Raw genomic sequence first — 27,482 nt, 5'->3', positions numbered from 1 at the left:
AGCGAGAAACGAGGGAACGAGAGGCAGACCACCCCTCTCAGCCGCCCTCTCTACCGCCCACCAGCCCCTCCATCCAATAGACCACCCCTCCAGTTACCACCACCTCTTCTCTTGCCGGCGTCGTCGCTGCTGCCACCACCACTACCACCACCATCGTCACCGCCACCGCCACCACCGCCGCGATACATTGCGATACACGGTTCTTGTCTCCACGCTGCCTACCTACGTGCAGGACACGGCGCTCCAAGTCCACAAGCCCGCTAGCAGACACACTATTAGGACACCTAGACACCTTTCTATATTTTCTATATTTCTTTTCTCGTCAGTATACCTACCTATCGTCGACCCTTTTTAATATCCAACGTCGACACGACCCTCCTCACTTCTCATCGAGACCGTTCGACCCTGATACCAACCCCCAACTAGTACCATCACTACTACCACGATACAATCGCCACCACTACTACTACAACAACCACCACCACCACCACCACCACCACCAACACTACTACCACCACCACAACTACCAATACCATCACCACTACTACCACCATCGAAACACACCGGTACAAAGCAGCAACGCCAGCCGTAAACACAACAACGCTCCTAGAAGACGCACGCGTACAAACAAGCTACCGTTAACCAAAGAAACCGATTCCCTCCTTTTCGCGCGTCTTCAAAACTTGGACCTTTCGTCACGTCTTTTACATCGCTAAAGTGATTAATTGTGCGCTCTTCGTCCAACCTTATTGGCGCTGTTGATAATAATAACAACGCTTACCAACGTCAAGACGAAGAACATCGAGAGTTTCGTCAGTGAATATTATTCAGTGATCTTCGTTAATTGTGTTACTGTGACTGTTACGTGAAAGTAAATACGTGGTAAAGACGAAACCGATCTCAGTGAATATTTATGATAGAACCAGTGCAGTTTTTTTCACTTTTTCTTTTCCGTCGCAATTCGAAATCTTGGCTTTGATTTCCCGTTATATTATTTTAACAAGTTTAATATTATACTTCGGTGCCTTAACGAATCGGTTCATTTTATCTTTGCGTATAATAAAATTGACAAAATTGCATGAGAGAAGAGTATTCGAATGTCAAATTTATCCGACGGCATTAGTCTTCAGGTCGCTATAGTCATGTACGAAAAAATATGAAAAAGATATTGTAAAAAGTAATTGATCAAATTGCAAAACAGGGGTACATGATTAATGAGTTCTAACAATAGCGGGGAGATTCGATTGATAAGTTAATCATTCTTAAAGAAGTTTTTGTGCGCGATTCCTCGCATGCATCCGATTGTTTATTCGAGCTTTCCTTCGAGGTATCGGCACTTTAAGTAGTACACTCTGAAATAAATCAGACGTCGGAGAGAAATAAATAGCTGTCTCTATATATATTCTCTCGAACAATTAGAGTTATTTTTTTTCGTGGAGGAGAAGGAGGAAAAAGAAAAAGTATAGGAGAGAAAAAGAAGAAGTTAATTCATCGAACTATTGTAACGAACGGAAGAAAAAAAGAAAAAAGGAAACGGAAGAGGATAAATATTCCGGCGAGTAGTCTAACCGAAGGTAGTGCTTGCCACGTGAAACTGGTCGCTATTTCGCCAGGCTAGACGAGCGGCAAAGGCCCGAAACCCCCCGGTTTCCCGCGCACAGTACGAGCGAAGCACACACAACTACCCCGACCAACCAACCGACGAGCCGAGCCGCCGCCACCAACCCCTACACACAACAACTCAACGAAGCATCCCCCACTCTGAATCGCACAACAGCCTGAGCGGAAGTGCTAGTCAGTCGGCGAGCGACCTTCCAACATTACGGGTTAGGTTCCCTCTTTTTCCGCCCGTCGTGTCTTCGTCCTCGTTTGCCTGAACGCGGGGACAAACTCCGTTGCGGTTCGCGTCAACGTGAAAAGGAGAACGGAAGTAGTAAGAGAAAGAAAGAGAGAGAGAGAGAGAAAGAGAAAGAGAGACAGAGAGAGGGCGATCACGCGAGAAGATACGTGCCCTCTCGAGGCGGAGAGACTACGGGGGGGTTGCCGTCGCTTCATTCATTTTCTATAATAAATCGTCAACCTGACGCTGATTATCAACGACATCCGCCGCAACCGCATTTGATACGTCCATAGAAAGAAGGGTTAACGAAAGGAGGATAATACAAAGTGGAAAGTAGTATAACGAATACGACGACGAGTATGATAATAAAAGGAAAAGAAATATAATTAGGATAATGCAATTTTGATCAGATCCAAGGTTTCGTTAAAAAATAAAATCAATAGAATATTTGTCACGATCGCTCAGCTAGCAATAAGAGTGTATTTCTACTACTATTACCGATCATCATCGATCTTTCCTCGTATACATCCGTATACCGATATATCGAAACACAACGAATAACAATTGTATACGATTATTATTTTTTTTTTTTAGGAACGCGTGTGGTAAGTCTGTGCGAAGATAAACGATATAAACTTAAGAGATGTTTGGTTAATTGTGATACGAGCTGTAGTACGTGTTTACCAGAGTCAACTGAATTGCATACCAAGAATACATCGTCGAAGGGCCACCTGTTCGCGAAAGTGAAACCGACGATCGACGAGAATTCCGAGAGAAGATCATTACGCGCGATAGCGATTGAAATGGTGTAAGGATAAAAAAGTGCCGCTATTGTGAATGGGAAGGGAGGATCGCGATAAATCGTTGTTGTGTACTTGTTGAAACGCTCGAGCACGTTATTTTTCCTTTAATACTCCGATAACTGTTTCCTATTCAAAACTCGTGTCGGCGCTATAGTTGAAGAAAGTTTCCCAACGGTAGAGAGAAGTCGTAGCAATAGAAAGAGAAGAATTGTAAACGCGTTCGCATTCTTCGTACTCGCGAGGTTTCCGTTCACCGACGCTTCTCGTACTGCCTCTTCCGGAGATTGCGATCGGAAGCAACCCCAGCTCGACCACGTGGTTATGAGTAAGCATCAGAGGCGCCGTGACTTCTACCGGTGAACGCACACGCTTAGGCACCTCGTCTACGTTTCCACTCGGACAAGCAACAACAACCACATACCGTTGCTGTTTTTTCGGTATTAATACGTCAGAAATTCATTGGATCATTTTATCGCGATCATAGAGTTTGTGCACGATTATTAATTGTTGAGCACAATTCTTCGAAATAATTAATTGGCGCGTCGAAGAAAAGTGTCCATAAGGTCCGAGTTTGTTAAGGCTGGAAATAAATAATAAGTTTGCTTAGTGAAATAAACGCAAAGAGATCACGCATAAGTGATCGAAGGTGATCAAGTTGGGAAGAAAAGAAAGTAGCAAGATCCCGGCCGCAGGGGATCCCGAAAGGAAGGACGGTACAGCTGAGGTGGTCCAGTCCGGCTCAACGATCGGTGTCAGGAGGCCGAATCAGTCAGGCAATTCAGGAGGGTGGGTGCAGTGGTGCAGTGGTTGCAGGAGGGCCAGCGAGGTTGGGGTGGCCTCGTCTACAGGCGCGTTGCCACCAAGCGCACCGGGCCCCGGGGCTGCGGTGGTGGGCTGCCTGCTTGGGGTGTACCCGTGTTCTTCCTCCTCCACGGGGCCCAGGGGGCCCCTTAATCATCACCACCTTCAGGCTATACCGGCACCACAACAACAGATTGGCTGCCGTGCCTGTTGCTGCGCGCATACCAATCACCAACCTCCTTCGGTTCAGCTTACTAGCCAACGGGGCGGCCTATCGCTGAGGGTAGCGAGGGTGGCGTCCACCACCTCCGTCCGAGCCGCCCCCTACGCCCACCCCCAGCACCAAGGGCTGGGGCAGGAGTGCAGGTAATGATAAATCGCTAAGATACATTCCTACCTTGACTTCGATATCTATATATATACTGTACATATATATAAATATATATATATATATACATACATATATATATAAATATATTACTACTTTACTAATATCATCACTAAATAATACTACTTCTACTACTACTATTGTCGTCACTACCACTACTTCTACCACCACATCCGTTACCACTGTCTTCGTCGTCGTTCTCGTCCTCGACGTTGATCGATAAGATAGAATCCCAATAAAAAATAATAACCAAACAAAAAAGGCAATAATACGTAGTAGCACGTCGCAAAAATAAGAGTAAATCTAAAATTAAAAGTACAAATTTTAAATCAAAAGTAACTAAAAGATAAAGTTAAAAAAAAAAAGAAATAACAACAACAATATAAAACAAACACGATCGATGGACTAAAAGAGCTATCCAAAACCAAAAACGCACGAAAAAGGTGTAGGGAGGAGACGGGGGCATTGGGTGGAGGTGGTGCGCACATCCTCGGCAGCCCGATGCTGTTCGTCCCGTTCACGGTGCCCACTTTCCCTGCGACGCACCATCAGACGACTCATCCTGCGCATCAGACGCACCATCAACAGCTGCAGGCCTCCAACCAGAATCCGGTGCAGCAGCCGCAGCAGCTCAACCAGCTGAATCAGCTGAGTCACCTGAACCACCAGGGCATCGTGCCGGCGACAACCAATCAACCGACCGTACATAGCACCAGCTGTTCGCCGCAGCAACAAGCGACTACACCGAACAAGGTAAAGAGACTGCACAACCGCTAGCGTCCTCGCTCGACAGCTACCAACTTTCGCTCGCCGCGTGCTTTTATCTCGAGCGGATCCTTAAAAAAAAAATTAAATAAATAAAAAAGAAAAAAAGATTTTGCAGCAAGTAGGTATGTCATTAACGTAGGTAATTGGTCAGCTTAGATTATAGACGCCTAAGTAAACTTACATGCCGAATGTTACCTCGAACACAAGGTAGATCGTTGTACGAAACACGTCCATTCACGAATGCTGTGCTCAGTAGAATGCTCCTCAATCATAAAACACACATAATTCCTTTTATAAAGTATCCGTCTGTCGTGTGTACGTTTTGCTTTGTAACGAATGTTGCCATATGAAGTAGGTACACATATTTCCTCTGCTACTTATAGTACTTGTATAGTTGGCTCGTATGTTATAAGTTTAAGCGGTGATGCGTGTATGATTGTTTGTGTGTATGTATGTGTATGTGTTTTAAATACACGTATCAACGAACGAAGTTATCGAATATTACGTTCAAATAAGGACCGAGACAATTTTATGCACTTACCGACTATGTTTGCTTTTTACTCGATCGGTCACTGTCATTGGCAGTGATTATAAAAATATCACAACAACTTTAATGACTCGTAGATCATTTATCATCCTGATAACGAAATATTGCTTCGAAGAATACGCATCGCCGGTTGCCTTGCGTTACTTCAATTAGTAATGGAACGGAACAAAAAACAAAATACAACGAATTGAACGATTGCTCGTGAAAGTAATTTTATCGATTCAAAAGTTTAGTCGAAAGTACAACGAGGTGTACACTTACGTCATATTTGTTAGAATCACTTTTAGTTCCTTACCGAGAAAAGCCGATATTTTGCTAGGATCGTTTCGTAGGAATATTACGCTCACAGTGTATCGACGATAACATCGATCCTGATATAATACGTACTCGAGTATAATCGATACTCATTGCTACGTACATAGGTACATTGGCTACACGTATCGTCTAGCGTATCGCAAGAAGAACAGGAGCAATCGGTATCGATTGTGCATCCAACGAAAGCACTATACCGATATATATTTCTACGATATTTTTCGTTTCCACCAAAGAGTGCAGCCGGCGGCAAGCACATCGAAAGAGTTCTTGCTTACCGGTATCGGATCGTTTCTTTCATATTTCTCGCTCGTAGCACCACGTAGCGGGGCGCGCTTTTATTATCCTGGCGTGGATTCAAGTCAATTTTCTTTAGCGAGCCATAACTCGCCTTTCGGATCCTTTCGAAGAGGACTTTCGTTGCGATGACGACGTTTGCCGTAGCGCGTGGTGGCAGCGTTGGCAGCGAGAATGCGACTTAATTTCTCGAATCCTGGCACCTCGCGTTAGTAGTCCGCGTTACCCTTTTCCGGGCTAACTCTTCCAGCCCGTTTCGCGTCGATCCCAATCCCTTCCCAACCCTTGTATCGCTTAGTAAGATCGTTCTTACGTAGACCGAGTCAACTTTTGGCGCCCGCTTGGGTTTCCGAGAAAAAGACACATCGTCTAGTCGAACAAGTTATCAATTATCTGTGTACATCCTGTGAAAGCTATAGGATGCGACAGTTAAACATTGGGAAATAGAGATGAAAAGAACGAGAAAAAGAGACAGAAAATATAACAAAAAATAGACTCTTCTGTTTCAACGATCCAAGATAAAGAAGTTTACTTATTTAAGATAAGGGCAAGATAATATTTCTCTCTAGATACGCACGTAAATTAAAAAGATCGTTTTCTTTAAAGAGATTAATGATTACGCGAATGCTTGATTTAGTTTTTTTATTATAACGATTCGTTGATCATCATCTCGGAAAGAAACAATATATTTTAAAATTAGTAAGAAAATGCGTAAGAGCTTTACAAAGAGATCCAACTTCCCGAATAGGAGCCCACTTTAAGAGAAATCGAAGAAGGAGGAAGAAGAAGGAGAAAGAGGAAGGATAGAAGGAAAAGGAGAGAAATAGTAGAATTTCTAAAGCGGAGGGAAATAGCTGGTGCGCGTTGGTAAGAGAGAACGAGTATAGAAGGAGCGGGAAGACTTTGAGAGTTGTTCGCGTAACTTTATTAATTAAAGGCCGTTAGTCCTTGTTGCTCGATACACCTTATATACCTGCTACGGTCGTGGCTCTCTTGTGTAAAGAAGACGAGATCCCTCATCCCAGTACGTACCAACCCCTGTTTCTTAGTGCCTCTATATCGACTCTTCTTCGGGTATCGATCATCGTCTCTGTCCATCGTAAATTCCAATGGATCACACTGTAATTTAATAAGATACTATTACGCCTTTGGAGAGTCGAATGAATCTTGCATGATATCGTTGTCCCTCCTTTACTTTTTCACTTCTTATTTTTCTTGTTTTCTTTTCTCCTTTCCAATTCCCTTCGAACAAACAACGAAACATAAACGATCAAATTCAAATTACAGAAGTATTATTAATTAACAAAATAGCATCAGCACGAAAACGTTTTCTTTATAATTACGATGTTAAATTTAATTTCTCTAAATAAATATCTACATTTCTACGCGGCTACGAAATAGACTGACTTATTCTATCGCATTGGTCTACTTCGATACAATTCTCATACATCCATCAACCGTGATGTCGGAGCTTTGCCAATCCAATTTCGTTCCTTTTTACACGATCGGTTCGACTTTATAGATCGTTCTTCTTCTTCTTCTTCTTCTTGTAAATTTCTTTCTATTCCTATACGTATGTCGAAGATAGTTTGTTGCTTGCAAGTTTCGGACGGTGGTCTCGAGAAAAAATAACAAAGAGTCTCGTGCCATGTCATTAAAATAAAATTAGCTGGACAAAAGTGAAAAAATGAAAACAAGCGAAGAAACTCATTTTAAAAGTGGCAAAGGGTGTAAGGATGAGGAAAGATCGAGAGGGTTACGATAGGGAATGTCGAGTAAAGCCGACAAGAGAGGGATTAGACTGTGTAACCGTTTTGAAAGAAAAGAGACGCAAAGGTTGTTCCTATCTTTCTACGAAGGGATGAAGAGAATAAGCGCGAACATGAGCTGGCTGTCTGTGCCTGGATGGCTGGTTAATGCGCGCGCGCGCACGCGGGGAAGATCAAAGCGATGGAGATGATTTCATTACGACACGCCACTCGTCTACTCTGTTGAAATATCAAAAGAGTCGCGGCTCCATACAAGTATGGCAGTCGTTTCCACAGACGCAGCGTACCCCACGTAGCGTGCCGCCTGTAACTTTCTAGCACAATGCTTTTCTTCATCGTTTTTTCTCACGAATCACGAAATGAAGAAGGTTTGTTTGTTTTAAAAACGTCTTTTAAAACGTAGAATATTAGTTTGCTTGATATTATATTATTAAAAATAACGTACGCGTTGGAATTATTCACATTCAAAATAGATATATCAATTAACAAATGTTTACTTCGCAAAAGGTAGAATAAATTTTCAACGATATTCTTTGTCTTCGGTGTTAGACCACAATTACACGTGATCAAATGACGTATCAATAATTGTTCTGTCTTTAAAATAGAACAATACGGTCATCTATTTTTCTTCTTATCGCGAGTATATAAATCCAAACGTAATATCGTCAAAACGACACCGGTGGTCGATTGTTCTACATAGACGTTGGAAGAAGATACATTCAAAAATTCGACCATTTAGAAAAAATATATAAATATACATAGACACACACACACACATAGTATTTGGTCGAACGGTGCGAGGAAACTTATCATTTTTAAACTCGATTAACTTTCTTCACCCAGGCAGATTCGACGATTTTCCGCGGGCGGAACGGTTTTTATTCGGTTATCTTTCATCGATGCTCCGTCCGTATCGTATTCATTAAAGGGGTGGCAGAGGATGCCGGAAAAAAGCACGACTGTAGAGAGAGAGGAGATGGAACGGGAATAAAGGGATGAGAAACTGGATGAGGAACGGTATGAGGAACGGGATGGTTTGCGCGATGGTACTCCGCCGATACGGGGAAAGGCTCTCGCGTACGGCTGCACCGCAATTTCGCGGGATTTCAATAGCTTTCTGATATCCAAGCTCTTTCTCTCTCAGATCGATGTGCAACGTCGTTTAGAGTTTTCGCGCGGTCATGGCCACGCGTGCGCGTTGTACCGACCGATAAAAAGAGATAGAACGTCGAGAATTTGAATGAGAAGGATAGAGAGAGAGAGAGAGAGAGAAAAGAGAGAAAGTAAAAAAGGTATAGAACGAAACGAGGTGGAGGGATGGGGATACACGGCGAACGGGCAGTAATTAAAACGAAATTCCTAAAAAGGAGCAGCAACACGCTCGTAATGGATACAACGCGACGGTAACAGGGAGGGATGAGGAGGAGTCTCTCGACGAAGAGAGATAGAGAGATAGAAAGAGGGATAGATAGATAGAGAGAGAGAGAGAGAGAGAAAGAGCAAGAGAGAAAGAATAAAGGAGTAGTGGGGAGGTTATCATAAAATTTTACAAATGAGCGTCCCGAGGCTCACTCCCACGCGCTGGCTTACATAGAAGCCGGCGGGCCACGCAAAAATAAAAAAGTATATGGCAAAAGTAGAGGTAACAAAAAATGCCGAATAGCAGCAGAGAGAGTTTCAGAGCGGCCTGGTCCTTCCCTTTTCGTTCTCGTTGCTACCCCTCGCCATCGACTCGCACCCCCTGTTACTGTCGCTGTGCTCGCGAACCGCAGATACAAACAAACAGTACTTCCTACGCGAGAAAAAGAGAAAGATAGAAGTAACAAATGCCGGACATTTACATTTAACAGCGAGGGGTTTCCGAGGCTCACTCTCCCCCTTCTTTACTCATAACATCCCTTTCTCTTTTTTCTCCCGTCTTGCACCCTTTCGTTGCTCGCTATCGCTAACGAGAGGAACGAGAATGCTCCTCCTGCACGTGCGATATTTCGGTAGTACTCGCGTTACGTATTATGGTACCAACGGTTAGTGTACAGAGCTTCTCGGCACTTGCAAATTTTCCGCTTTTAAATGTTAATTTTGGCGTAATCGATGGCACTCTGTCCGTAGCGAGGGTGCTGGACGATACGATTCCCGGGTAAAGGATAGCCGCCAATGCCCTTTGCCATTTGTTTCCGCCCACTCGCGGCAGCGGCCGCTTTGCAACGAGTTGTTCCACCCTTGTTCGGCATATTAAGTAGGATGCTCGATTACCCCTATTCACCCTAGCCACTCGACTTTTTTTTTCTCTCTTTTATATTTATCAATACATATATATATATATTTTTTTTTTAATTTATATTTTTATCTCGCCACGTTCGCTAGTTTTTCTTTCGTCATATGACAGACTAATTGAATTTCATAAAAATTAACTGATTGATTTCATAAAATATATAGATAAGAATCATTAGAATGCTTAACATTTTATTGATCATTTATTTACCTTAGAATTTTATTATCTGTTTATAATTTCTAGTTGTAAGGAATAACGATCGTAATCGTTGTCGAGTATAAACTAAACTCAAAGCATCATGATGAGACTCGAGAATTCTATACTTATCGATCGACCTTTCGATCGATCTCTCTCTTTTTCTCTTTCTGTCTTCTTCGTGGACCATTAGACCGTAAAGAATTCTCGTGGTCGGTCACGTCAATCCGTGTAAGCGATGCGCGCGATTGCTAATCGGATAATCGTCGTCAGTGAAAACATGACAGGAATCGGATATCTGCGAGTTGACTTCCGAAAGGGTTCGCTACGATACAGCACGTTCATTTTCCCTCTCTCTCTCTCTCTCTCTCTCCGCGTCTACATTTTCCTAGGAGGACGAGTGTCCAATTATTGTTAACCGTCCGATTGTCGTCCACCCCACGTGAAAACCGTACGATACGCCGATCCAAGATAAACCGTGACATTCAACTTAATAGAATTAGAAGATATCGATCTTTGAAAAGTTGAAAATACTACTAAATGAAAGCAAATAAGAAGAAGGAGAATAAGAAGAAGAAGAAAAAGAAAAAAAGAAGAAGGAGGAGTATTGCTAAACGTTTCCCCTAATGTCATTAGGCGATCTTAAAGTGCGGCGGCTCTCCTTGGCTAACTCGCTAAAACTACGTTTAAAACTTTTCCTTCTACTCGATCTTTTTCTCTTTCTTCTTTAGTAGATCCATTGTATCTACCATGAGAAAATAATATAGCTCCTGGTGATATCGACGTCTCCGACGCACGATATCGTACTTCTTTTATTATTCATGAAATTTTTCCGGAGCTTACGTTCCTCCTTATGAAATCAATACAAACGATATGCGACAGAAAATCCATCTTCGAGAAGCAACTAACTCGTCGATTTTCTCTTAAAAAAAAAGGACGCGAGACAAGGAAACACGTATTACATTTTCTCCTCAAATCGTTAGAAATTCAAATACACATTGGGCGGCTTGTAACTCGACAGAGATATTCGGGCAGAACGAATGTGCTATTATTTCTCTTATTTTTTTTATTTTTCGTTTGTTTTGCCAATGTCTCTTGTAACGTGCGTTCAAATTTTCAATGCCGGGTGCCACGAGAACAAAATACGTTGGAGACTGAAAGTGGTCGACGTAATCGCGAGGTCAAAGGGAAACGGTGGAAAGTGTGAAACGGAAAGAGAAATAGAGAAACACGGAAAAGAAAGAGGGAGAAAGAGAGAGAGAGGAAGAGAGAAAGAGCAAGATGGAGTTGAACGACTCGTTATGCACGAAACGCATTACTTTTATCTCGACCAAGCCGAGAGTGGCGCCGAATTGCAATCAATTTTTTGTCTTTCTTTCACATCTCCCCGCAGGCATCACTCATTCTCTTTTACTCTCTCGCTCCTTCTCTCCCCCTCTCTCTCTGTCTCTCTCTCTCTCTTGCTTTTGCTCGCTTCGCAGTCCAGTCGGTTCTATTCCTTTTGGTTCCGTTCGGAGTCGATCCCATAGCGGCCGTGTCGCGGGCTGCTCCGTTCGTTCGTTCGTTTGGGATGGCTGGCTGGCGTTACCCTGTGCAACTAGAATTTGCATCCCGGATTCCGCTATTTGCATTTCAATTCCGCGAGACTCTCGCCACCGTTCTGCCGTCGTCGCCATTGCCAAACGATGGATACAAACATAAATACGAATTCAAGGGTCCGCGCGACAGACTATACTCCCTCGCATAACTTCGACGAACATAGAGTCGGTACCCTTCATTAGCCTCGGTTTACGGACGAGACGCGATTTCCTGCTCCACTTGCATTTTCTTTTATCCTTACCACTATTCTCGCTTCGGTTATCGAGCTCGTATATATTATATATCACGCTATATTATTGATTATGTTTAAATAAACAATAATATAAAATAAAAAGAGAGAGAGAGAGAGTACGACAACAAAAATAGTCGAATATTAAAGTCGTGTCAAACGATAATAAGATTAGAAATCCTATCTTCAAAATATTACGTTACGCTAATGAATTTACGTCGAAAGTTAATAAACCGAGTACTTGGGAAATTTTGAAACGACATTCCAATACATGCTGGTGATATAAAAGAACCTGTTAATCGGCGACACATTAATCGTTTCGATTAAACTTTTAATTACGGCCAACCGCATTAATTAATATTCGATCGATCTAGAGTACGAGGGAGGAAAGGCAACCAGTCGTAGTAAGCGAATCTACTATTGGTAGTAGTATAGTCTTGCTCTATCTCTCCCCTTTGCTTTCATTCTCTGTCTCCCTCTTATCCATTCTCTCGCTCTTTGCGAGACAACTGCAATAGTTTGAGCACATTACATGTTAAACACAGATCGAGCTCGAGCACTTTGGGCGATGAATCGCTTCTAAGCAGAGCTAAGACGAGAGAATGCATTCTCTCTCCTTCTCATTCTCTCTCTCTCTCTCTCTCTCTCTCCCTGTTTCTCTAAATTCTACTTTCTCGTCGAGCCGTTGGTGCGAAGCGAATATACTATTCGCTACTTCTCGACGTTATATTCTATTTCTCTCTTTGCCTCTCTCTCTCTCTCTCTCTTTCTCTCTCTCTCACTTTCGAGCAAACTACCAAACTTCGTCCGCATTCCCAACCATCGTCATTCCTTGCTACATGCGGAGCAAAAACGTTAATACGACGTCTCTCCCAAAGTCCACGTCGGACTATATTCTGTGATTTATCTACACAGATGAACGCATGCCTACACATATCAACGCGTCCATATATATACATAGATGTGTGTACCAACACAAAGAGAATTTGTATAGAACGGCAACGGTATTCTCGGCCGTTTATACTTTAGTATAAAAGCAACGCCTCGGAGATATTACGCGAGCAAAGTCACGACTGTCACGCAATAAATTCGTAGACGTCAAAAATCTTCCAGTTTCGAAGTAGAAAAAGATAGAAGAAACCTTGCGATTTATTTCGATTTATTTCGATACTTCGATTCAATATTTTAATTCCGTTAGAAGAAGTGTTACGTTGAACTACCGTAGTCTAATAACGAGCTGAAATTATCGGTTTGTCTGCCTCGATGAAGATAAGAGTGTATTAATTATTTCTATTACCGGACGATATTCGTATTCTTTCCATCTAGACGTGACTTTAACATCGAATTACTAACTTTATTTGTCTCAGCCAAAATGACTGGTATATCGAAATTTAATTCTTTTTTTTTTTTTACACTTCTTTATCGAAAATCCCTCTTTTCGTTGTACCAACGATATTTCTCATTTGCTCTTGCTGGCTAAGACCATTAAATACGCAACGTGACTTTCTAGCGTCTCTCTTTCTCTATTTGTTAGATAGCTAGCTGGTTGCTCGGTAAAAAGTTAATACGACTCGTCTCTCTTGCAACGTGTCCACGTTAGAGTACATCCGGTGATTTATCCAGGCTGATGCACGCTCGTAACCGCGCGTACGCCACGCCGGTATAACTAAACCTTTCGCTCTGGAGAGCCCCTAAGGCGATGCTCTCTTCGCCGCCCAACGTTAGATCGATCACATGTGCTTCCTCCCTTTCCCTTTCTTTCCTTCTCTCTCTCTCTCTCTCTTTCCATGCAACATGGAGTCGGCCGATCGTGATCGTCAAAGGGTCGCTCGCTCGTAATCAGTCGTGCGAGGGCTCACGCACGTCCTACCGCGACTATCGGGGTCGTTAAACCCCACCTCCAACCCATTCTAGTCATCCTTTACCCTTCGCATCCAACAACCCATCGTTCGTTGCAACGACGTAACGGACTACTCCGTCAACTGGCTACTCTCTCTTGCACTTGGCTGAATCTTTGATAGTTAAACTCGAGATAGTGAAATAGTCTCGCGAGAAACTTAGCGTAAAAACGGAATGCTGAATCTAAAGGAACTTCCTCTTCCTTCTTTTGATCGACGAATATAAAGTAGAAAGATGTAGGGATGTTGTTGCTTCAAGCGAACTGGCTTAAACGTGACTTTCTTTCCAATTTTCTCTTTTCACTTTGTCTAAGAGTATAAGGCCCTTACTTCGTTTTTCATGAGCAATACATAGTGCTTATCGGTTGAAAGAAATTTCATTTCTCCCGGGAGAATTCGTTCCTCGAATTATTGTGCTTGCAGATACGAAGAATAGAAACATAATCGAGCGCTAAATTCACTACGTTATTTGCTCAAAATTCTTTCGCAATAGTCTATTTCTCTTGCTTTTATTTCAGTGAAATTCTCTTTTTTACGTTTTTTCTTTTCCCCTCTCCTAGTTCTTCGCTTTCTAATATTGGCTCGAATCTAGCTTTTCTCAGTGGTGGAGGAAAAGTAGCACGGGCTAAGGTCGAGGGAGCAGGAAGTAGATTGCAAATGAGGGTTTCTGCAGTGGCTGTATTTCTTGCTGAGGTTTTTTAATCCCAGGGGCACCGCGATGTTAGGTCCAGCGTCTGTAAAAGATAGCGATAAGAGAGAAAGGGTGAGAGAGAGAGAGAAAGAGAGAGAAGATGCTTCTTCGTGCATCTCTCGTCTTCTTTTATTACGCTTTCTTTCCATTTTTCTCTCCATTTTCCTTCCTTCCTTCTTTCATTCCTTCCTTCCTTCCTTCCTTCCTTCCTTCCTTCCGTCTTTCCTTCCTTCTACGATGATTTTCTTCTGGCGTGACCGCTCTTTATTTCGCCGACCTTTCTCCCCGAATAAAATGTTCCTCCGTTGCATACTGTACGTAGGTATATGTATACAGAAAGCCCCATACATTTATGTCCTTTTCGAGAGAACTCTGAATGCGCTGTATTGTGTATCTCGTTTTGCTTAAAGGCGAACGCCTGTTACGAGTCTACAATCTCCACCGACTATTTTTGTCTTCCTAAAAACTCTCTAAACTTTACAAAACATTGTCGTGGTTAAAAAGTAATAGAGAAAGAGAAAAAAGGAATAGATAGAAAAAGATTAGATGGGGAAAGTTAACGACGATTCGAATTTGTAAGATCTTTCGCGTAGTTAAGATTTTGTTGTTTTTATTTTTTTTTTGACTTTTACAGTTAGTAGTATCCTAGGACCGATCGAAACGATCGTATTTTCAACGGTACAATCTGTTTACGAGTTTTCTACGTCTCGCGATGTTAAGCTTTGTCTCGGAGATATATATCCTGGTTTGCGAGGACGTGATACCTCCCACGGGAGAAGCCGAGGCACCTGCTTGCTCCCAAGTTGGCCCAAACACAATGCTGTGCGCGTTGTGCTAGAAACTGTCCGCTCAAACACTTTGTTGCGCATCGCCATACCCGTTCTCGCCATCCTTCTATTCCACCTCCTGCTTTTCCAACAATCTACACACGCATACATGTATATATACCTTCATATTAAATCTGTATATATATATGTAAGTAGCAATACGTACAGAAATAGTACGTATTTCAAAGTATTGGTTTGGAATAAATCGACAAGTCCAAGGGAGAATTTCCTTTTATTTCCCAGTCGGGACAAAGTCTTTCCTATCCTAACAATGTAGGTAAAACTGTTCACGAATCGGCTTTAACTTCATCCCTCTGGTTAAACTTTCCTATTCGATTGGAAATCAAACGCTCTATAGATACCTACGCGTTATAAAATGGATTCGATTGGTAACCGCATTCTATTATACGATTCGAAATTATTTTAACCTGGCTATGTTACGCTCACTCGATCGCTCACTCGTAAGTACACTTGTCCTCCCGCGACTCGAACGATAATGGTATATTCGATAAAACTATTGGCACGCACAAGAACTGTATTCCGATGGCCAGGAATTCTAGCGTATTTGAACGAGACAAACCAAAGCCGCGGTACGCAGCGTTAAATAATTGCTTGGTATCCGCTCGATTCTCGAGGGTGATTCGAATAGCAGGGGATTGTCCGTGAATCGAGCGAGGTGCTCGGAAAACGGGGTAGTCGTGGGTGGTAATGCTAGTGGTGGTGCCATCACCATTGCCTGGGGTGGGACCGATGAAGGGAGTTTGCTCGAAATGGAAAACCATGAAAAAAATTGAAGCAACATAGAGAGAAACAGAGATACGGAGTGAGAGAGAAAGAGAGATAGAGAGAGAGAGAGATTGAAGCTGCAATAGAAGCGGTGGAAGAGTAAGAGAGGAAACAAGAGAAGCGATAAACGAATCAACGGTCGTCGGCCAGAGGCTGACCGCCGACCGCGCCCCTGCATTCGGCACCGACGAGAAATTGAAAATGGAAATGTTTAATTGCCCGAAAACACGACGCCCGCTCTGACACGCTGCTTTTTTATACACTCCTACCAGTCTCTCTTTCCTTTTTCTCATTCTCTTTCAATCTCCATCGAAAATAGCAGAAAACGTTGAGAGTCGCGTTCGTAACGTGTCAGCTACTAGAAAAAACTTCACTTCTTTGCAAAGAATCGAAATAGTTTCGTCATGCAATACAAATGCGAGTAGAGAACCGTGTTTCATAGAAAACAATAAAAGAATGATAATGATAGTTTTCTTTTGTACACAATATTATTCTTTTCTTTCAGCTATGTTTTTTTAATGACGATACTTATTTAAATAATTACTCGATTAGATAATCGAGAAGACAATTTGTATGAGAAATAAAATAAAATAAAATAAAATAAAAAATAAAATAAAATTTATAAAGCTGATGAGGAAATTTTTGTTTGAAGCTGGCTTCGAAGTAGCTGAGCTGGGGCGCTTAGTTTGTCGCAAAGTTTGCATTTACAAGTAAATGTATCTGGAAACTATATTCATAGAACATCGCTGAACAATGAGCGTTAGCTGAAACGTACCTTGGGTACCCCGTTCCTTTGTGGCGTCTAGCCCGTGAAGCCTCGCAGAGCCTCGTTATCTTTTTATCTGATACTCGTTCTACCCTCTTTCTAGAAAGAGGAGAGCAAGCGTACGAGAAATAAAGGAAGAAGGAAAAAGAGAGAAAGAGAGAAAGAGAGAAAGAGATGGAGAGAGAGGAGAGAATGAGGTAGAGTGATGAGTCGGGCTGGCGCACATGAGACACCCACATTAATTATTTTTCTTCGTCCTTTTGTTTTTCCTAGCCTCGCCACCTGCCAAGCCCGCCATTTTGCTAGACGTCACTGTCCGCCAGTTTTAGTAGGATCGAGTTTTCTCTCTACTAGTCTCTGCTACTCTTCTAGCATTATTAAATAGCACGACCTACATATTCGATCGATTTCATCACTTCGATTCTATGTCAAACGAGACATAACACGTTTTAGGGATCGTTTCCGCGTTTTCGTTGATAAAAAGGATTAATTTATTTCTATAAGATCTACAATTTGATTGAGATTAGGCCATCAAAGAAGAAACTTACTTGGAAATTTCAACGAGAACGCACTAGGCCTATCGCGCTTGAAGAGGGCGGCCTCGAGCGTGTCTTCAATTTTACCTAATAAAATGGAACCTAGCGCCTTGTTAAGCCACCCTTTGGCGCTTGCTAGTAAATTAATGAGCTCACTGCAACACTACACCGTGCAAACCCTTATACCGTCCCAGACATCCCCGACCACCCTCTCTCTCTCTCTCTCTCTCTCTCTCTCTCTCTCACTCTTTCTCTCTCACTCTACTTCTCTGGAAGTCTACTCGCTCTACTCGCTCTGCTCAGTCTACTCTCGAAACCAGCATTAAATCATACATCAGCGCATGGTGCGAGCGAGGTTGAAGGGGTGGGAATCGACGAGGAGTAGAACGTGGAAGGCGGAAGGGGGTGTCGCGTATCCTAGTAACCATCGGTCGGAGGAGAGTACGGACTTTGACGGAATTTCAAGCGGAACGGGCGAGAGAGAAAGCTGATGGAGGACATGAACGCAAGTAGGTGAGCGAGAGAGAGATTGGGGGGAGGGAGAAGAAGTAAGAGAGCACAGACAATGTGTAAGCGATCTAACCATAATCAGCATAAAACGTTATAACCTTCTAACTGATAGAAGAGTTTGAGTTCTCGATACTAAAACGATATCCTACTATAACTGGACACAATACATCTTGCAACATATGTTTCTCCAAGTGAAACTTTCTAAGACACGCTGCTGTGGCGACAGCTTTCCTCTCTTATCGTAAAACCTTTTATTTCGTGGAATGTTCCATGCCACCGTGCCATTCTCAACCTGAAGAGTAAGAGAGAGAGAAAGAGAGAGAGGGAAAGAATTGGCGAGAAGCGTGGCACGTAGCAGCTTCGTCGTAGACGTTTGACGATGCAACGGGTGAGCCGAGTGGTATAAACAGTGAATAGCCTGGCACCCGTTCAAGGTTATATTTTAAGTAGTTTCATACACGTTTTCGTCCAAGCGGATTAAATCCGGCTCGTGGCTAAGTGGAGGTGTGTTTTTGCTCGTACACATACATTGATACGAACAGGGAGATGTGTTAGCAGGGACGAACCCGGGGTTTGCGTATCGTCCGAAAGACGATTCGGCCAAGCTCAACTCGTGTAATCCCCTTTAAAACCGACAAGAATTAACTTTAGCACATCGCAAATTCGCGCCACATTTTCGCGGTTCTTATGAATATAAGCGGGGCAGCCGGTACGCGACTAGGTGCAAAGGACTTTGGAAAAGGGTTCTCTTGTGGTCAGAGAGAGAGAGAGAGGGGGAGAGATAAAAGGAAAAAGAGAATGGTGATGGCACTGTTGGAGAAAGGCTAGGAGACGAAGAAAAACAGACGGACGCTAAGAGAAGTTACAGAAGAGAGAAAAGGAGATGGAGAAAAGCGAAAGTGTATGTGTATGTGTGTGTAAGAGAGAAAAAGAGAGAGAGAGAGAGAGAGGGGTAAAATGAAAGCACGATGAAATCCAGCAAGGTTTCCGAATTTAGGAGGCTCACCGAGCAGAGGCAATGAAGTTATAACACGGTTCTGTGGAGCTCCACTCTCGAGAATAGCTCCGTTGGTTTCCGCTTCCTTTCCGCCCCGGGTCTTTTAATCTCGTTAGCACGCCCATCCCTAATATCGTCGATCTCGTTTTCAAAGTGTCCATCGTGAAAATATTATATTAGGTGGAGTAGTAAACGATTAAACGGTACTTAATCGATCCTGAAAGATAAGAAAGGATTGGCGCAGTGGTATCACGGTGGAGGAAATCTTCAAAGTTAATAGTTTGTGCTAGACACGTCGATGTAACATCGTTCGAACATGAAATTTAATTAATCAAGAGATGATGGTAAACAGCAATACAAGCGTCCTTCTCGTCGAACCCAACGTGTTCAGTCATTTGTTCTCTCACGATTTACCGTAGCAAACGTGGTTACGGTCGCTGACTATCTCGGCCAACGATCTATCAATTAATTAACGAAAATTATGCTTCTTGCTAAATTAATACCAGAGCGAGGCGTCGCGGCGCGGCGCGGCGCGTTAACGAAACACCCGCTGCTTACACACTCGCTTCGTTTCGCAAACGCTACTACTCGGCCTCGCCGCGAATTACCGGATATCTTAATGAGTACCGTAATTAATACGAACGCAGATTGGTGGGACGTTCGAGGTACCGGGAGCTAGATAACGTTTAATCGGAACGTACGGGCTTTGTCGCGGACGTGTACAAGATAACCGTATATCTCCGCTGTGAAATGCAAACCGAGACACCGACCACCGCGGACACCCCTCTCTCTGTCTCTCTCTCTCTCTCTCTCTCTCTGATACATACACTCTTGCCCTCGCTGGCTGCATTATCCGTGGACTGGATTGTGGTATACCGCTACTACCCCATATATATAGACGCCACACCTATATATTTTATATATATATATATATGTATATTAACACAAGTATATATTATATAAACACTTATGTACATGTCCATATATATACACAATAATATCTTATATACATAAATATATAATATGAGAGTATATAGATAGTCAAGTGTATATGTATGCATCATGAATTCACGTTACACGTGCGTTCAAAGCTCACGAGCGATGGTTCTACGCGTACCTCCGGTTGCCGGACAAAGCTGTTATCCTTGCCGACGATCGCCGTGATAAAACGTCGCTAGAGCTTGCGCAAGTCGAGCTTGCTGCTGTCCGTATTACAGCCCTACCTAATCTTCCATCTCTAAAGCTCTACGTGGCCATTCGAGTCTTACTATTATCGATGCTCACCAGCCATATGCCTCGGTTGCTTTGCTTTTACAACTTTACAATCTTAATCTAATTATGCGTTTCTATACGATAATTATGTCTATCGATATGATAATTTCTTGCAATCTTTTTTCAATCTCTTATATCCTTATAATAATACAGTTTGATTTGTTTTTAAGGAATACTATTTGACAAGGAAAATTCTTGTACGACTGGAAAAGAATTGTTCGAATAATCGTTTCACGTTCTTACTATTTTAAAAAGAAATTAAAATAGAAAAAGAGAACATCCGCTTTTTCTTCTCTTTTGCGAAACATCTACTCGTTGTCATCTCTCCTGTTTTACGAAAAGGCCTAATAAATATTAACAAGAATCACGGCGAAATGGTAATCCGTGAAAGTTCTTCTTCGTGGAAAAGACCACCAAGAAGATGCGGTTGGAGAAGGAGAAGAGAAGATGGATGTTGCGGCTTGAACAATGTGCATCGAAAAGAGATGTACGTATCTCGTATCTGTAAAGAAATGATTTTTTACGTAAATTTCTACGGGCCGTCGAATTTGTCGCATCTAAGATCGAAACTTACGCCGATACCGTCCGATAAGCCGATAATGTCCCTTCGTTTTTCAAAGCAAAAATAAGCATGACGTTAATTCCACCTAAGCCTCTTACGTTCTGGACGCCTACCAAAAACACTTCACCGATCGCGCGACTAGTCGGATGTTCTTTTTTCACGAAGGACACGAAATCTGTTAGACTTTTTTACGACGTACGAACTTGGTTCTGCGAGCAATTCGCTTCGCGCCAGAAACATTTCTCTTCCTCTCTCCCGCCTTTTCTCTCTCTCTCTCTCTCTCTCTCTTACCTTATCCCTTTCTATTCTCCCCTCATCCTCTCATTTTCCTTTACTGCGCGTTTCCCGCTCGTTTCTCGTTCACGGAAATGGAATTTCCGAGTAGAGTCCTACAAAAATTGATTCGTTTAACCCGCTCATTGTACCTAACAAGATTCGACGAGTAGTACAGGCAGCGACGACGATGACGACAACGACGGGATTCCATCGAGCGGGAAAAGGTCCGAGCAAGGCTGCCGGCGATGGCGATGGGGGTTGGTTCGTTGGAATAATCGTGCGTCTCGCTTTCGGCTTCGAATCTGGAAGGGCGAAGGGCATGGGGCCGAGTTGAACGGAGCAACGCAGGACAGGGCTATTCTAAGGGCTCGAGATTACAAGCCATTGTTCCCGTCGCACCCTTTGTCTCAAATCCACCCTACCACAGCTACCACTACTACCTCCTCCTTCATCTCCACCTCTTCCTTCTACCATTACTCGTTTCTCTTCCTTCCTTCTTCTATAAAACCCTCCGTTTCCCACCCTCACTTCGCCCTTCTTTGTATTTTTAATTCGCAACTTTGTAACCATCTTCTCTCTCTCTCTCTCTCTCTCTCTTTCTATCACACTAAAAATCCCGCCAACAGCCTACTTCGTCCTTATCATAGCAGCCATACTTTCACAACCGTAACATCATCCGAACCTCGATTCCACCCCTAGAATAGATATCCTCCTGTTCAACCTTCATCAACGTTCGTTTTCACCGCGATTACTCGGCCTGCGGATCTCGTACAGGACTTTGCTACTATCTTTCCTCCTACCCTCGGAAACATGTAAATTAGTACGGACTTCGTCGAGTAACACAAAAAGAATTAACTTCCAACGATATACGCGTCGACAGAGGGGGAATGTAATTGAACCGAATTAAAGAAAGAAAAATCTCGGGAGCATAAAAGAGAGCTAAGGGTCAAAGGCATTGAGTTTTCTACTGAAGACTGATACTCGACAGCCTCGTTTGTATCTTGCATTCAAGGCCAGCCGAGTTCTTTCACCATGGAAATCATTCATAGTGGTAATAGTACACTGCTACGCAATATAGACGCAATTAACAAGGATTTAATAGCACGAGATCTTCCGTATAATTACAAGTCCATGGCCGCTCTGCTAGGAGTTTACACTCGACGAGATCCTCGCGGATTGTTGAAGAACGATGAAAATCCATTATAGATAACGAGTGATAGAGATAGAAACGAAGATAAGAAAGAGAGAGAGAGAGAATGACAGATAGGTTTAGGAGAGAATGGAAGGCAAGTTGTAGAATGAACAAGGCGAGAGAGAGAGAGAGAGGGAGAGAGACAGAAAGGTAGACAAAGGATCAGTTAGAAAGAGAAGGTAATAGATCTGGGCTGAAGTAGTCGAGGGTAATTCGGTGGTATCCGAAGTAACGTCGAAGAGCCAGCATACGAAGTGCCAGGATACGCCTCCTTCGAGGATTTGCAGAACGATTCTCCGCTACGACTTTGAAGTCGTTGGATAAGAGAGGACCCAATGAGAACCGTTTCTTACTCCCTCTCTTCCTCTCTTTCTTTCTCGCTCTTTCTCTATATCTATCTATCGTCGGCAGTAAAATAACAACACCAAAGAAGGCAAAGTAGAATAGATATCTTTGTCGTTTCTCGTAATTGAAAACTTTTAGTAAATTCGAAGAACCACTCGAGTAAATACGATCCAATTTTTAAATCTATATCACACTAAGCACGAGGAGTTTCTTTTTTTCGAAGACTATATAAACGAGTAAGCATGGATTACAATCATTTTATATCACATTACGAATGTTAAGTAAAAGAAATTGCTACTTTTCTATTTTTTTAAGATAAAAAGAAAAAGAAGAGGTTGTAATAGGTATCGGGTTGGTCTGGTCCGTCGTACCAGCCGATAGTCCGATTAAAACCGACTCTAAAATCCTATCCTAACCATCCCTGAACAGGACCCTCCCTTAAAACCACCGCACCGTGGCCATTTCGTTTTATTGTTCGGGACACCATATGCATAGCAATAACTATGGCCTCCTCTGCATGGACCCCCACGAAGCTACGCAGCCCTCCGAAACTCTTTTGCCAAGCCCCAAGCTGACGACCTCGTCGGCTACTCTGGCTTTGATAGAGTCAGCAACCATTCTCCACATGCTTCGCTTTTGCCTGATTTCTCTGGCATTTTTTTTTCCTTCTTTTTTTTTTCTTTTTTTTCTACTACTACCCTTCTTTTTCTCACACAAAGACAGCAACGACGATGACGTCGACGACGACGACGACGACGACGACGATGTGAAGTAACGATCGACTGAAGTATTTGAAGCTCGAGGGTCGGCTCTTCGAGTTTAAAAGCACGGATAGGCTTTAAACACGCGTCGTTGAATACAGATCCAAACGTAGAGGCGCGTTATTACGTTTTTCCACCGCCAACGACGAAGACGACGATGACAACAAGCTCAAACAATACGATTACTGTAGCTAATTAGAATAATGGAAAAGTCATATATAACTGTTATGTAAAGAATTTTATTAACTTCTTTCTACTTCTCTATTCATATATCCATTAGTCCATTAATAAAAATGAATACAAATATAAAGAATATTTTAAGATCTCATACCTCGTTGCCTATCAAATTTCTTCTCGAAAAAGGAAATCTTCCAATAATCAAAGTCCCATTCATCGTTAAAAAGATCGTTCCAATGAATCGCTTCGCAGTTTACAAAGTTGACGTTTAGTTATAGTTAAACTGGAATATCTTCGTTTCTTGGTACCTCGTAACGTCGTCTCCGAATCGAATAAAACCACGGAATGGAACTAAAGCGATTAAGAAAGAGCAATGGGTTGCTTGAAAATCTGGAAATGCATGCGTGCAAAGGTTAAACTCTCGGATATGTTAGAATCCATTGGATAAACTAGTTAAGAGGGAAAGACGAAGAGAATAAGAGACAGTGATAGTACGATAGCTCGGTTTTCATTGGTGCAACAGCCTATTGGCATTGCAGCGATAGTTAGAGAAAGGACTCGGAAACACGTGTAAAGCAAGGTGCGTGCCACCAGCTGTTTGACAGTTTGGCATGTTGCCTACCATCGTCTATGCCATCACCTATGCCAATGTATCGACGTCCTCTTGCTGTCGTGTCGACACTATCGTTACAGTGTTCACCGTAACACTTTCGCATGCATGCACACGAGTCCAACGTTGTGTCTCTGCAAATCGGTCAAATCGTTCTACCTACCATGTAATATACATAACATTGATGTGTCGAATTTACGCGGCTGGCTTGCTCTTGCTATAATGAGTTCGCGATTTCACCTCGTTCACGAATAATCGTATTGATCTATGAGCTCTGAAATTGAGCTGAAACCACGTACTATCATCAGAAATGTATTATATGCTTTGTGTATTTTTGTCGTATTGTGTCGACAATTGAGATATACCCAAAAAAAATAGATGAATTTATGTAGGTATTATTAACGTACGTAATTTGTTTACTATCTAAATGTAACGTGTTACATGGTAAAATGATAAACTAAAAATATTCATATTTAAATTTGACACATAATTCTCTCTCTCTCTCTCTCGGATTGAATAGAATATTTCGATATCTCGAGAAAAGAAAAAAATAACAAGAAATGGATCGAATGATCGGAAGGTCGGAACGTGACATTGGCCATAAACGACCACCATAAGAGTATCTCGTTCACCTTTCCAGGGATTCAAAGGCGTCACGACGACAACGACGGTGTTCGCGTTAGAATCCTATGGGAAAATTATCCTTTACGCCATATCCAAGAGCAGGATATTGTGAACCACATGATATCTCCATAGCGGCTGGGAAAATCGTTTGAGACGATTTCGTCTATTTGCAATAACAGTTCGGTGGGTTACAGTGAACGAAAGCAGAAACGCGCGTTCTCGACGACTACGACGTCGACGATGGTATAAAAGGTCGTGCACGGATTCAGTTTCCAAACGGGCTTCGCGCCCCCACCGGGATAACCTTTATTTTAAGTTGCTCGTACGAATGCAAATTAGAGCGACATCGCGAGAGCTTAAACAACGGAACAATAAGAAGGGAAGGGTAATGTGCCGAGCGTATTGTAAAAGCGAGACGACGGTGCCGCTGTTCGCGAGATTACGACGAGTGAGTTCGCCAATTGCATACTTCCAATATTACGTAGAAAATATTTCAATCGTCTGGTTCACTTATGAAACGTGGTACGTGGTAACGATATTCCCTGTTTGTCGAGTTTTCCTAATGATTCTCTTGTGTATCTCGAAATAAAAGTAAATTCCTTACGAATTGAATAAATAAAAAAAACAAGTCATCTTTCGTAATTATTTTCTTTCAAACCCACCTCCTACCACTCCCCCAACCCACCCAACTACGAAGTTCGACAAATCGGATAAAAAGTTTTAATCGAGACGAATCTCGTTCTGCTTTCGATTCGATTGAAAGAGAACTAAAAGAGGGGAAAAAATAACGCGTGTATTTTCTAGGGTGGAAGCAGAGTAAAAAAGAATAAAAGAATCTACGGAAAAGAAAATGGAAGAAAGAGAGAAATTCAGCACAACGTGCTAGTGCCATCGTACTAAGAACTACATGATCCGTGGTGGTCAACGTACCGTAACGTTATATCCATCCCATATGCTTCGTAGCAAGTATAGGTATCTTTCGGTTCATGCCAAGAGAGTCAACCTTGAATAAGACGACGACTATTCGGCATCCTGTTTGACTTTCTTTCATCTTCTTCTTTTTCATCTTCTTTATTTAATACTAACTCGGATTTGTGGTTGTGCGTATAACGACAATAAATATAATACAATCTCAAAGACAAATTTCTCGATCTTTCTCGAAACTATTATAGATATAAATGAAACTATAATAGATAAATGAAAAAAAAAATTTGTTCAAAGACGACGATTAATTCTTTAAATACGTGACCAATCGAACAGGTACGTTACCAAAAGTTCGCAAAAGAGTGAGCTTACGTTTTAGCAACTTTCACTCGACGATGAAATATTTTTAAAAGAAGAAATCACCAGTGTGGATAGATAAACGAAGATAGTAAAGGGAGTGAAAGGGAGAATTAGAAAGAGAGAGAGAGAGAGAGAGAGAGAAAGAAGAGGTACAACAGTTGATGTAGTTGGAGGAGAAGAAAGGGAGTACGAGAGAGCTTATCAAGAGCTTTAAGTTTCGCTCGCGGAAGCAGTCGAGTGAGAACGGGCGGTCGTCGGCTTAATCCTGTATTGTAAACTAGACGGCATACAACGACAAGTTTTCTACCGTACACGCCTCTCACTCCTTCTATTGCCGTTCTCCCTCCTTCTTTCTATCTCCATCTCTTTTTCTCTCTAAAGATAGGTACAGGTTAATCTGTCCCCGGAGAATATAACTTGAAAGCCGGAAGAAAAGTTTCTTTTCTTCTTTTATCGTCGTGCTGCATTCAATACCTTTTCTCTTTTTGCCCCCTCCCCCCCCCATCTCCGCCTATAAAAATTATTAACAATAATAATAAATATTTGCTTCGAAGACTCCCTAGGGTTTAACAATCGACTTTGTGATCCAACATTATAAGAGAACATAGAATTCTCTCCGTATCCTAAGCTCGAGTAACTATAAAAATTGAAGGAATTTGTAAATTTGTTTTATGCAGATACCTTTAAGAACATTGAACTTTTTGAATATTCGATCACATTTTTATGATGAAATTCGTCGACGGAGTATCGCGGATACATCTATGAAACGATACTATTGATTATCAATACGTCGATCGCATAAGTCTGGCAAGCGTCTTTCCGATTTCTTCAACGGCACCGCGCTGCTTTTAAGCCTCTGATACCGCGCGAAGCGGATCGTTTTGTTCAATATTGAAAGCCGTCTCTTGAGTGGGTAAAATTTAAATCAACGGAATCTTAAAACGTATTCCTCTTTTTTATTTTATTTCGACAGAAAATGTCTATGCTGAAATAAGATTCTTGCATTTCGTTGTTATAAAATCTTCCGTACATATTGTATTCGTAATTTCGATTGGTTGAACAAAAAAATGAAAAAGTTAAAAAAGACAAAAAAAGAAAAGGAAATAAGAAACGTCTCGAGGTCGAATAAGAAAAAGAAAAAGAAGGAGTATTCAAGTGAGTAGTCATTTATTAGAATAGAGGTCACTTTTATAACTCGCTAAGCGTATGTACTCTTGAATTCGTTACTTATCATGCAATAAATGTATACTATTCAAGAAAAAGGGTAGTTTACCTGAGAGTACGTTAGCGATGGGAAAAGAGCACGCTGGATACTGCTTGCCGTTGTTGCTTTTCCCTTGCTGCATCTCCTACCCAGCCACGAGCGCCGGCTACTTTCATACATTTATTTATGAAAGGCTATGAATAAATGGATGCTAGCCTTTCTCTCACGCCTAGAGTTTCAGAAAGCTGATATCGTGTTGTTACCATACAGACAAACCGAATATAATGGCTGTACCGGGAGTACCTTGTCAAATTCATTATCCCATTTTGAGATCTCTACTTTCA

The 27,482-nt window shown here is 42.2% G+C and overlaps 1 protein-coding gene across 8 annotated transcripts in view; it reads left to right on the top strand.

The window, feature by feature from the left end:
- The first annotated feature begins 501 nt into the window (after window positions 1–501).
- LOC122516702 (nucleolysin TIAR) overlaps window positions 502–27,482 on the top strand; it is a 401,875-nt gene continuing 374,894 nt past the window's right edge. For 2 of the 8 annotated variants that reach the window (XM_043634731.1, XM_043634732.1), the window contains exons 1-2: window positions 502–3,810; window positions 4,276–4,585. In XM_043634731.1, coding sequence (XP_043490666.1) covers window positions 4,334–4,585 — 252 coding nt within the window. In that variant the 5' untranslated portion in view covers window positions 502–3,810; window positions 4,276–4,333. Of the gene's footprint in view, window positions 3,811–4,275; window positions 4,586–27,482 lie in introns of those variants that run through there. The other 6 variants (XM_043634740.1, XM_043634738.1, XM_043634733.1 and 3 more) reach the window with 5 other exon arrangements.

Source organism: Polistes fuscatus, unplaced genomic scaffold, assembly GCF_010416935.1.
Source record: "Polistes fuscatus isolate 324 unplaced genomic scaffold, CU_Pfus_HIC Scaffold2, whole genome shotgun sequence".
Taxonomy (NCBI): domain Eukaryota; kingdom Metazoa; phylum Arthropoda; class Insecta; order Hymenoptera; family Vespidae; genus Polistes; species Polistes fuscatus.
Note: the sequence above shows the minus strand (reverse complement) of the source record. Positions and strands in the feature narration are given on the sequence as shown.